This window comes from Clavelina lepadiformis, chromosome 1 (assembly GCF_947623445.1).
Source record: "Clavelina lepadiformis chromosome 1, kaClaLepa1.1, whole genome shotgun sequence".
NCBI classification, from domain to species: Eukaryota; Metazoa; Chordata; class Ascidiacea; order Aplousobranchia; family Clavelinidae; genus Clavelina; species Clavelina lepadiformis.
The window spans coordinates 8,046,053-8,058,460 of record NC_135240.1 but is presented as its reverse complement, the minus strand read 5'-3'; the positions used below and the strand labels follow the sequence as shown (position 1 = coordinate 8,058,460).

General features: G+C 37.0%; 3 protein-coding genes across 3 annotated transcripts; all 3 read left to right on the top strand.

The window, feature by feature from the left end:
- Window positions 1–543: 543 nt before the first annotated feature.
- On the top strand, window positions 544–2,350 carry LOC143466259 (gamma-soluble NSF attachment protein-like). Its single transcript, XM_076964920.1, has one exon. It carries the CDS (start codon window positions 642–644, stop codon window positions 1,674–1,676), a length of 1,035 nt encoding a protein of 344 aa, XP_076821035.1. The 5' UTR covers window positions 544–641; the 3' UTR covers window positions 1,677–2,350.
- Window positions 2,267–3,603, top strand: LOC143466268 (mitochondrial import inner membrane translocase subunit Tim16-like). Its single transcript, XM_076964931.1, has 5 exons — window positions 2,267–2,414; window positions 2,495–2,579; window positions 2,722–2,867; window positions 3,047–3,112; window positions 3,227–3,603. The coding sequence occupies exons 1-5, from the start codon at window positions 2,412–2,414 to the stop codon at window positions 3,314–3,316; spliced, it is 390 nt and encodes a 129-aa protein (XP_076821046.1). The 5' UTR covers window positions 2,267–2,411; the 3' UTR covers window positions 3,317–3,603.
- Window positions 3,604–8,447: 4,844 nt separating this feature from the next.
- LOC143469872 (uncharacterized) lies at window positions 8,448–11,666 on the top strand. Its single transcript, XM_076967741.1, has 4 exons — window positions 8,448–8,644; window positions 9,670–9,841; window positions 10,131–10,295; window positions 10,618–11,666. The coding sequence occupies exons 1-4, from the start codon at window positions 8,543–8,545 to the stop codon at window positions 10,941–10,943; spliced, it is 765 nt and encodes a 254-aa protein (XP_076823856.1). The 5' UTR covers window positions 8,448–8,542; the 3' UTR covers window positions 10,944–11,666.
- Window positions 11,667–12,408: the final 742 nt, after the last annotated feature.

The following is a 12,408-nucleotide window of genomic DNA, read 5'->3' as shown; positions in this document are numbered from 1 at the left end:
TTACATTATCTTACCATACCAGGTAAAAAATGAAATAATGGGATTTTGTTTCTGGCATAAGGAAAGGTTTCTTTGTTGGGGTCTAGTGCAGATTGCAGAAGTGCACAACCACTGAACCACAGGATACGTTTGTATACTAGGCCCCAGCAACTCAAATTGTGACATTATTTGGTTGTGCACTTCTGCATTAGACCCCTTTTTTGCATATCGGTAATAGTTTTCGTAACCTCATCAAAACTTGGTGTAAATATATAGCCTATCATATGTATACATATAGCAGACATGTCTTGGTGTATGGAAAGAAAGCGTTGTGCACCAGACATGTCTGGCGCACAACCTGTAGCTATCTGGTGCACAACACAGATATTTTGTGCATGAAATGGGTCAAAAGCATACTTTGTAAGCTAAATAGTTCCCAAACAAGGACATCTGGTGCAGATTTGCGCATACGAATGCGCACTTTTTGTTGTTTACTGGTGCACACCAGTCTATGAAAATCACACTGTCCGGTGCACTAAAAATTTACCTTCTACGCTGGCAGACAATACAGTTGTATACTATAATATAAAAGCTGCTTAAAAGAATTATAAATAATCTCCTGCCTATGTACAGGAAATGTTTAAGTAAAATCTTGAAACAAAATGAATTCAAATAAAGTAAAAGAAGCTAAACTACTGGTTGAGGAAGCAATGAAGCATTTAAAAACTGGCTTCTTCAAATGGCGGCCGGATTTTGACAGTGCTGCTGCCAGTTATCAAAAGGCTGCACTGACTTTCAAGAATGCAAGAGCATTTGAGCAATCTTATACCTCATACATGGCACTGGCTGACTGTCACATAAAGAACGGCTCCCGTTTCCATGCTGGTAAAGCTTTTGAAGAAGCGGGTCAAGTGCAGTTTAAAAATTTGAAAGACATGGCCAAAGGCTTATCATGCTTTGATCGAGCTGCTGAGCTCTACTTAGAAGATGGGACCCCTGATACCGCAGCGTTGTGTTTAGATCGGGCTGGAAAGATTGTCCAGGCCACTCATCCAGAATGGTCCATTTCTTCGTACATGAAAGCTGCTGAAATTTATGAAAATGAAGATCAGACGAGATTCCGTTCAGCTGCTGAGATGATTGGTAAAGTTGCGCGATTGCAAGTCTCCCTCAAGAAATACACGGAAGCGTTGAAAAGCATTGCACATGAAATGAAATTATGGAGTCAGGTGGAAGGATCAGACAATGGTGCAAGGGCTCGGCTTACGTGCGCTCTTGTTCTTGTGCACCTTCAAAATGGTGATCAAGTCCGTGCGGAGCAGTCTTTGTACGACTCCTGCAACAACATTGATGGTTTTGACGAGAGTGAGGAGTATGAAGCCCTGCAGCAATTACTGGAGGCTTACAATGGCGGAAAGCAAGAGGAAATAGCCCGCATCACAAACACGCCGCTTTTCAAATACATGGACACTGCTTATGCAAAGCTGGCTCGATCACTCAACGCAATGGGTTATAGTAGAAGCCAAGCAATGTCTAACAAAACGTTAGTTTCCAGTTCTGAAAACTTCACTGTATCGAGTGACCAAGATGTGCCATGTGGTACAACTGACAGTGGACAAAACCAACCTGCGATGCCCAGTCATGAAACTGGCACTCAGCCAAGTGCGAGTGATATTCATGAAATTGACCTCACTTAATCTATATTTATATTAAAACTTAACTGGTATGGCACTATGGCAAGATTATGTCTTAATACTTATTTACTGCTTATTAACATCCATCCCCAGTAGTTGATTGCTTTGACACTTACCGGTAATTGTATTTTGCGAAGTTGGCATAAGTTTACCAAATTATGCAAACTAAACCAGTAAATTGATCATATGTTTATATTTCTGATCGTTACCATTTTGGTTACGGTGTGTAGAATTGTTAATGTTATCAGTGTCAATTGTCAATCTTTATGAAAGCTGTTTTTTTAGATTTAAAAAATTGTTACAATAACTTGTAAGGGTCTTATTATTATGTACTGTAGATCTGTGGGAATCACTGTTCTTAAATAAATATGGTTTCAATTGGTCGTTTAATAGGCTACTATGATTTTGTTGACATGAATATTAAATGTAAAGTTGCCATAACCAATAAGTTTTACATTTATATATGTAAGTTATCAAAGTTTGCAAATGCAGAAACATTTATCGTACCACTTTTCCTTTCCAAATGAAGTAGCAATTTTAATGTATATTTATAACGTTGTGCAATGCATGTTGATGTTCAATTTAAACATTATTTTTATGTGTAGAAAGATGACTAATCTAGGTTGCTAACATAGTATTATATCCTTAACTTTTTAATACTATTGTTAACTTATTAGTACTTTGTATCTTCACTTAAACATAAAATTCACTGGTTATTGCGAACAGTCGAACAACACTATGGTAAGTACACTCAGTGGTGATGTGTAAGTTATTAATTCATGCATTTTTAGTTTTCTGTTTTATATTATCTTTATTTGAAGGCAAATAACCTTATTAAAGTTATAATCGCTGGGGCGCAGCTAGTAGGAAGAGCATTTGGTCGTGCGATACAGAAGGAATATAACGGTGATTTTATGTTTCTATGAATCTATCTAATTGTAACGTTATACGTGATTGAACTGTGCATACTCTTAAAGAGAGGATTTAAAACAGTGCTCGTTAAGACCTCTATGGTTGCCTCCTTTTAACTATTCTTATTGGCTACCAGCCAGCAAGCAGGCTGCTGCGAGTGCAGGAGGCGGGAAGAAAGGTGCAGAGTCCGCTGCATCTTCCAGTTTGTTGGGCATGTCTCTGGATGAAGCGAAGCAAATTTTACATGTCAATGATCTAAACAACGCAGAACAACTTACTAAGGTTTGATGTTTATTTCTTGGAATTTATATTTCTACTAAGTGATTCTTAATATATGAAGCAACTCAATATATACAAAATGGTTCTATTTAAGAGGCATTCAGGATATTGACGTTCATTTAATCAACTAATAGAATTTGAAGCATTTTGCATCTTTACATTGTTTTTACAATGTTTTGCAGAATTATGAACACTTAATGAAAGTGAATGATAAAGCAACAGGTGGCTCCTTCTACGTACAATCCAAGGTAAGTTTTTTTTTGGAAATTAGTTCTATAAACATTTGTTGGTTGTATTATATGCGCGGAGTTAGGGGTTATACCAATTAATTCATTTCAAAGCTTTTTCATCTCTGTTTTTAGGTTTATCGCGCAAAGCAAAGAATTGATTCTGAAATAGGGGCTTCTGAGAGCACAAAAGAAAAAGTCAACAAGGAAAATGACAAAACATGAAATTTTCACGTAATTACCAAATTTTTCTCGTGCAAGGGCTCGAGTCTAGATGTTGCGCTTATTGGAGGAACGACGGAGTGCTTTGCACCACTCTGTGCATTATTTCTGTTTTTAATTATTTTCTCAAGTAAATTTAAGACAAACTTTTGTACAGTGTGGATAAATTTTAGCAGAATATTCTTACTACATTCTTGCAAATCACATCAACACAGGGCTGCAAAAATTAGAAATCGAATTTTTTGCTATCTGTCCACATGAAGACAACATTACAACACCATTTGAAAGCATTGTGTCTTGACGCATCATCATGACCCGTCAGCCTGTTGGATGTCACAGTGACAGTCATTTCAGTGGTCAGCAATTCTGGCGCCTGCAAAACGTCAAAAATGACAATTTATTAAAATCTTGTGACATTACCAGAAAATAGTTGCTCGAAAAATGCTGCATGGTGCTTTCTAAAATTTTGCAAGTACTGTAGCTTTAGTAAACCTTCGAGTCAGGCTATAACTACTTAATATACAGCCTATTGGCAAAATCACACGTCTCAAACTCCTATCATGGATTGTTAAAGACAACATTATAATTTTTGGTGAAATCACTCACATTTCAAAAGTGTTCAAGGTCAAGCATATTTGCACGCGAACTGGAAATTTTCAATACACCATCTGCTTAGCAGCTAAGGAAATACCTAGGCTGGTCATATATTTTTTTGATATAATCAGTTTTTTTTTAACGCTGACCTCCAAAATTTTCATAAAAATTGCAATTTCAAGCCTCTGTCGGATCCTAATTTGCCGCTAGATGGAAGAAAAGTGTCACCTCCAGGGCGTCCTCTTGTGTTTGGGTTGACTTGTGAAGTGTCTTTCACAATTAACTCTCTTGCACAACGATGAAGGTGCGTAGAGGTGAAATAATGACTTTTCACCAAACGTAGTAGACAACGTTGCACGCTTCAGCCTGTTTATTTTAGGCTGACTATAAACCAGCTAGCCTATTGGTCAAGAATTTGAAGCCAGTTGTGCAGATCGAATCAAAATGTTCCGACTGACAGTGACAAATGAAATGATGCACACGCTGTAAAGCTCCCATACATAAATCACGTGATCTCACAGCTATCTGTGAGAAGGTGTGAGTGTTGCAGGACTTGTGTTCAAAAAGCTCAAATGCATTTCTCGCAAAAAATTATCAAATTTCTGTGGCCTGCAGACGGATCACGGATGGTGTGAAAAAAATTTATTATACTCTAAATTTCTGCAAACATTTCTACATTCATTATATACGCTACATTTCATATTCATACACAGTTTCAGAAGACGTAAAAATCGATTACAAACCAGTTTAAGCGTTTCGTCAGCACTGAAAACATCAAAAACAGAATAGTTTCAACCGCGCTTTGGCCTTTACTGTGATTTGAAGCACGCGACACTTTGGATCAGTTCTTTCTGAAAACCAGCAAATTGCGTGCGATTATGGTTTTAAGGCAGCAATGGCCCATTTTCTTCCCGAAATCGATGCCCGTAATACCTCTGGGCGGTGCCATGCACTTTTGCTGAACGATATCACGACTTCTACATAGAATTCCAAAGAATTACATCATTGTGCACACGGCACAAAATTGCTAATTATTTTTTTGCTTCGCCTGATGTAGTTTATGCGGTAAACAACTGAATTGTGCTTGTAGCACTGTTAGTCGTGCAGAACAAATCCTTTTAGTATAGTTTGATTAGATCAGCGTCTAACCTAAACTTTAGACAAATGTATTGAACAGTTTTTGTTGTGTCTTAGTTGCAGTTTTTTTGGCAGTGATTTGTAATTAGCTTATTTCCCTTTTCAGAATAGGCTAGGTCTGTGTTCAGATTTTTGCCCTTCTTTACTATAATAAATTTTAACTTTTTGTACAATAACGCGTAATTTAACTACTTGAGTTCTTCATACGTCAAAATTTTGTCAAAAAAAAGTTTTTTAATGTCAAAATTTGTCAAAATTTTCAATTTTTAGGTCAAAAAATATTCGCCCCATTTTCTAATTTAGAAAATTGACCAAGCGGTCTTGTAGGCAGTAGCATAGAGAAGACATTTTAAGTATAATTTGGCGTTGCATTATTGCGTCCATGAAACCCATTTGATCTACTGTATATCTGCCATAAATAATTATCAGTTTATTGATTAGCCTATAATCCTATATCGTTATTGTTTTTTCTTCCCGTTGTTTATAACAGTTGTTGGACAGACATGGTAATTGTCAAACTCAATTAACTTATTTTAATTGATAATTTCAACCAACCGCACTAATTGTAATCAGTATCAAGTTTTTGTCGTTGTCATTTCTTTCTTGCAACAGTGCGCTTCACCTTTAAATACCTTCGTGATTAATTGCAACAGAAGATATGAATAATTGCCAGAACAATGCTTTTTATTCAAGTCTTGAAGCACATAGATGCTAGTTTCAGATGTTTTTTTTAAAAAGGTTTTGCATGCTGCGTGTTTAACAAATGCTGTTTGTTGTTTTATAAAAACATGAATTTTGTTGAGCAATTGTTGGAACCGAAATAGAGACAGCTAAATAGAGCTCAGCAATCAATAAGCAATTACGGATTTCCGTATCAGATAAAACTTGCCAGATCGTTACGTCGTTTTTAACACAAACGAACGCACCTAGGCTATTCTATATTGGAGTCAGCCAAGGCGTCCTGCAAACATTTTATTTGATCTGGATTCAGGCAGACCTGTTAGGAGTGTTGAAAGTGGCCAAACGTTTTGTGTCGAGGAGAACCCATTATAACTTCTAAGCTTACATGTTCAAACCGTGTGCAAAAGCGGGCAATAGCAACGTGATGACGTGGTAACAACTCTCCACGTTTCGAGTGCAAACCAAAGAAATGTGTTTAATCGGAGTGACGATGCACAATTTCGAGTTTGTTCAAGGAATTAGTTGGACGCCTAAGTGATTACAATGAGTGACAAGTTGAAAAAAGAAGTTGACCTTAAAAACCAAGAATAATTGTTGGTAAGGATGGTGGTCAAAGAAATTTTCAATAATGTTAAGTAGGTAAGACGTTATAAGCAATTATTGCCAAAATTGCTTCACAAAAAAAACAAATTTGGCGATAATTATGGTGCTGGAAATGATGACATCACGATGTGACTGAGGCTGGTGTTTGGATCAAGTATGAACGAATGTTTCGTGTGGGCGACAAAAAATAACTATATGTTTAAACCTTAAAGCGTAATTACATAACATTAAACGAAAAAACAACTAAGCCAACAGCTTACGACGTGCAAGAATTATAAAACGTCGGCAAACTGCGTAATGGATCGTACGGCCACTAAACTAAATCCAATTAATAACCAAATTTTACAACTAAAGTAGTCAGAAAAAAAGCATTAACCATAAACGAGAAAAAACAAATACTACTATGGTGCATATACTATAACCTGTGATATTTTTATGTTAAAAAGAAACATCAACTAAAATTCCCTAGTAGCGGAGAAGACTTCCAACTATTACCACACTTGAATCAAACGCGGGTCATCAGTGTTCACATTGTGATGTCATCATTGCCGCTACTTGCGTCATCGTAATTAGCAGCAAATATGACACATATTTTCGATAACAACTGCTTAACTAAATCAACTACATTAGCTACATATTATGGAAAAGGTTTTTCTCTAGTGTAGTAATTGTGGTTACTGACAACGTTCTTTTATCTAGGATCAACTTGTCCCTGACTTTAAATAAAACAGATGTCTATTACGAACAAAATTTACACTCTTGGATTGTAATATGAAGGTGACGAGTTTCTGCTTTGGTTAGAGTTATTGGGGCGAAGTCGCACGTTGTATTGTCAGATCATAACCCATTTATGATTTGGGGCATAGGGCCATGCTTTTTTACAAACCCAATTTGTTGAGCGATGGGCGTGTTTTTGTTGTCGTTCATCGTATTATTTCTTTGCGACTCTTTATCGACTATAACTTTTGCAATGTTAGGTGCTATAAGGCTTCCATGTGCATTGTTGTTAGAAAACGAAGACCGTATAATCAAAAATATGATGAGTTCAAGCACGGACGGTTGCCTGCTGTTCTGGTTATAACTAGCATGGAGAAAAAATTTTCGACGCCCTGTTACAAAATTCATTGTGATATGGGTATACGGATTCGGTCCTTAGGCAGTTAAAAGCTCAGTTTATCTAAAAACTTGGCTAATCCTTGCAAAAATACAATAGACAGGTTATACGGCGTTACAAAATCGTTTTATACGGCGTCTCAAAATTGAAACCATAAATAATCAAATACACCTTACGTATACAAATGTGTGAATCCTTTTTATTTCGAAACGGTTTCTGGGGCTTAAAAGCGCAAAATTTGTGTTATGTGTGTTTTAGGCAAGGTGGGCAGAAGCGAAATATTTTGACCCCGTATAACACAATCCCAACGCCAATGGGCCTATCATCTTTGAAAAAGTTTCCGCCATTGCTGGAGTGACGGAGGCTTTAGGTGAACGGTGAAGTTACTAAAATCTACTGTATATCACGTTTTTATCGAATGACGAGATACTACTGTACTACAAAAACGTGACTCGACTCTGCCTTATTCTGAGTATATGCTGTTATGAAAATACCCGGTATAGTATATAGCAATTACTTCAATTTAAACACAAACAACATTTCCTTGAAACTAAGCAATGCTGTTGGCTCTTTCAATGTTAAACCTTGGTAGGTCATACAAATAGCAATGTGACGTTCTACGAAAGCGTTTGATTTATGGGCCGTGGATTTTCTATTTTAAAACTCGGTCTATTTTAAAAGCGTTGTGGCGCGTCTCGCCATGCTTAGTTTTTGTGCAAGACTTAGCCGTATATCGAGCATCAAGTACAGTGTATCGAGTACCGTTATCAAAAGACATTGATGGTATCAAAGTTAGTCTGTGTTTCGAAATTTGAGCTTATGCGTAAAATAATAATAGTCTCGATATAAAATTATACCTTCTCAGAATTCCTAGATTTAAAAGAGTGCGCCACTGTGCCGATTTATATCGAATTTGTATTTATATCGCCTATCGAAGGGCAAATAAAGTTCCCACTGATTTTAAATTTCATTTTTAGTAATTTCTGCTTTTTGTTTCCAGGTTAGGTTCAGTATGTACCCAAAATAGTAAAGTTTATTTATTGTGGAAAGAATTTTTAAGAAGAAGAAGAAGAAGCTAATTTGCTCGAATAGTCTTTGCGATGTGCAGTTCGTCATTTACTTTGCTATGTATGGCTTACTTGATGTCTGGCACAAGTTTTCTTCTTGTATTTTTTGCACTAAACTCCAACGATTGGATAAAGGTATCTTTTTCTTAGCAATCTTAATAACACGTTGTGGGTTGCATTGCGCGTATAAACATTTATTTATATTATTAACTTCGAAGCATGCAAGCAATTACGTGCGTTCGACATTTTCTGGTGAAGAGAAGGCCTTTATTTTTCAAGTGAAAACATATAATATTGCAACCTAAAACACTTTTCATGTCTTTGATAAGATAATTATGCTATTTAACAAAGCAGTGCTGTCATAAAGACGTTGTTTTAAAGTGAAGAGCAAGTCCAAAAACAAAGTGGCCTTAAATCAAATACTAGTTGTCAGTAAGTATACTAATGAAAGGATTTGTACTAATATGAGATGATTAAGCAGTTCTTGCCACAAAAAAAGTATAAAGCAAAAGTTCGACAGTTAATTATGACGTAATTTTCGTTCATAACTACGGACTGACTGAAATTTTTTGAAAAACGTAATTTGGTACAGAGATTCGGTACATTTTTTCAAAAGTACCGAAGGTACCGGTATCGGTACTGAAAAAGTACTGCGCTACAGTAATTCGGTACTATAGTACTGCCAGTAATTCGGTACTATAGTACTGCCCACCAATGCTATGAAGACATACTCCATCCAAAACGCCAAATGCGTTAGCTGCCAAGTTGACTGGTTGGCTAAAACACCTACTGTACTACTACCATACCTTGTTCAAATCCCAGTCATCAATCATATTGTTTTCACATGGTGACGTCATAATTACGGCCACCTCTGTCATAATAAGAGGTTAAGTTTGCGATTCAATTTTGGCAATAATTGCTCAACCCCTACATATCATTAAAACCTTTTTTCTATAATATATATATTGGAAATTTTTGTTTGATTTAAAGCCAACTTCTTTTTGAACTTGCCCCTCACTTTAAAGCTCTTAATGACCGTTCGTGCTCGTAACAGGTCTCGGCTTATCCTGTGTTTCTGGGACGCACTCAATACAACTTATTGTTTTATACGGACAAGTGAAATGGGAAAATTAAACACTTTTCTACGTTTAACGTTTCAGATCTGTTATGAACACGATGACAATCCAGCGCGGTTCAACCCTGATATGTCAAGACTTTTAGTGCCGAAGGAAATTTTGCAAACTTTCAAGACATGTTTCAAATTCGGCTTGCAAAAAGGAGAGCTGCAATTATCGAAAGACGGTGTAACTGAAGTTGTCGAATATATTCTTCGTAAGTCCCGTAAACGTTAGATGTAGAAACGATATAACAAGTCTTTATCACTTTAAAAAGTTTTGGCTCGCTAACATTACACGTGTCATTATTGCCAATCTGAGCATGTCTTCTATTTAGTAACGTCAGCCATCGTCACGTGACTTATGTTAGATGGTACAACTGTTTTAACATCGAGATAAAATTAAGTGATGAAACCTTTGTATACCAAGCATTGCTTAACCAGATTGATTGATTGATATTCATAATTTTTTCATTATTCTTATTGAACTTTCTTAAAATGTCGCAGTTCGTCAACCTATTGGGGTGAAGATTTCCTTTGCATTTCTTGTCACTGGTCTACTGTTTCAAATCAAAGCCTTCGGCTTGCATATGTTTGTCATGTACCGCAAAATAAAGCTTTTAAAAACGGACAAGATACACCTCATCGCTTTGATTTTCATGGGAGCAGCAGGTAAATTACATTAAATGTGGGATTATTTTTGGTTCGAAACCAAATAAGACGTGGCTACTTTTTGCTTGTTTAAATGAACACAACTTAATAGATTATCTAAAATTCAACTTCCTTTAAATTCTTCTGCAAATGTACCTGCTTAAATTAATAAATCTGTGAATTTTTTCGTTATTGTGCGATACACTAATACCATATCGTATGGGAATATGTATATGTCCGAGGTGAATGTGATAATTTTTTGTTTCGCTTTGATAAACAGAAACTCAATGCTTCTTTCCAGCAGCATATAAAATGAGTTTAAAGTCGTTTTCACATTTTGCAGTTGTAATGTTTCTTGGGGGAAATATTTGCTACTCTGCCACACAAGATGATAATGTCTACCGAGGAAGAGAAACATTTCAGAAAGATTACTTCTCACAGATTGCCGAAGACAACCTGACGTTCGGTCTACGGTTTTCCAGATTGGAGAGGTCAGTCGCAAGGTGGAACTCAGACGCGCGTAACGTCATCAAGAGGTCTTGGATTCTAAAGTACGACATTGGCTTGACCATGAGTTGGGTTGCTGTTGTACTCAGCAAGCTTGCTATCTGGTGTAGCGCATCAGCATACCGAGCTTCTCGCTCTTCCGACGTTCCCGAAGACGTCTGAAAATACCTCCCGTGGTGGTATCCAGCTGTAGTCTATTGCGTAATGATCGACGCTGATTATGGCGTCAAACTCAGGAAATTTTTGACTCGCTATACTTTCCTAACTCTGTCGTGATGCTTTGACGTGGCGTTGTTCACTTACGTCATTCTGAAATCGGAGCTTGCTGGATTGTAGCTCGTATCGTCTGGTGAAATGCTTGTTATTTTGTGGCATTTTGTTAAAACTGTAGGGGAAGGTGGTGTAAAGCGGACCACCTAAGGCTTAATCGTTACAATTCATTGATTTCACCAAAACATTTGACTTGTTTGTTTTGAGAGTTAACTGTAAAGGTATTTCGCTAATTTTTGAAGTGCCCTTTTATTGATTGCTTCTTTTCTTACATAAAATTTTTTTGATTTAAAAGCACCTCCAATAGTCCACTTTACCCAACATGTGTGGGGTAAAGTAGACTACCGTAAGTTTTGAGTAAACAAGGCAATTTGTTCCACATCACAATCAATTTATTTACAAATTGTCATCATAAGCGAAGTAGTTATGAAAGTAATCGCAGTTCACCATCAATTTTTAAAAACATAATTCACAAATAAAGTTGTCATCCTCTTCATTACATCCAGAGCAGGCTTCATGCGCCCATCGCATACATTTGGAGTACTGGATCCACCCATCATTCTCGGATGATTTGGAATACATTTCGTTGCAGTAAAAGCATTCTGCATCTACGTTGTTATCACTTTCATCGACTGTGTCCTTCTGCTGCATTGATGACCTGGAAACCTTAGCTTTCTTCATAGAACGCTTTTTCGATGAACTTGTTTTACTGCTGTTGCCAGATACCGCGGATTGGCTACGATTGGTTGCAGCCAACTGCTTCTTGTATGGTGAACTGGTTAAAATAGCAGTTGCACCTCTCTTAGACTTCCTCTTTTGGCGAGTGTGAGCTGCTTTCGGCATAGGAAGCAGTTCAACAGGACTTATAATTGTGAAACTGGAATTTGCATCTTCAGGAGAGGACGGTTGGGCTACATCTATTGGCTGTGCAGGTAACGATTCAGGCATCTCGGGAAGACCAGCCGCATCTAAGCCAATATTTCTGCCATCACACAAGTCAATGCTAGTTGAACTAACATTAACGGAGTAAGATTCGGTGTTGGTTGGAACAGGATCAATATGGATCAGGATCATGATCATAGGTCCACTTTACCCCCACTCCTTGGTTACTATTATTTTGACTGTTGGCCAAATTTTGGCTAGGCAATAAGCGGAATTAACCTATGCAATGCGTACGTGATACAGTAAAACTCCTTTCTACCATTCAACCAAACTTCTACCTTATGCATGTAAAATAAAATCTAAGTTACAAGACATACCTTTCAATAGATCAGAGAGTACAAAAAACGAATTCCGTGCCTTTTCTTGCCTTCTTTTCCACGTAACCTCGAATAATGGCGTGTGCAACCACGTTATG

Coding starts and splice junctions, on each gene's coding strand:
- LOC143466259 (XM_076964920.1), top strand. CDS start 642: ATGAATTCAAATAAAGTAAAAGAAGCTAAACTACTGGTTGAGGAAGCA.
- LOC143469872 (XM_076967741.1), top strand. CDS start 8,543: ATGTGCAGTTCGTCATTTACTTTGCTATGTATGGCTTACTTGATGTCT. Junction 8,645..9,669: donor ACTCCAACGATTGGATAAAG/GTATCTTTTTCT, acceptor TTAACGTTTCAG/ATCTGTTATGAACACGATGA. Junction 10,296..10,617: donor GATTTTCATGGGAGCAGCAG/GTAAATTACATT, acceptor CACATTTTGCAG/TTGTAATGTTTCTTGGGGGA.
- LOC143466268 (XM_076964931.1), top strand. Junction 2,580..2,721: donor GATACAGAAGGAATATAACG/GTGATTTTATGT, acceptor ATTGGCTACCAG/CCAGCAAGCAGGCTGCTGCG. Junction 2,868..3,046: donor ACGCAGAACAACTTACTAAG/GTTTGATGTTTA, acceptor AATGTTTTGCAG/AATTATGAACACTTAATGAA.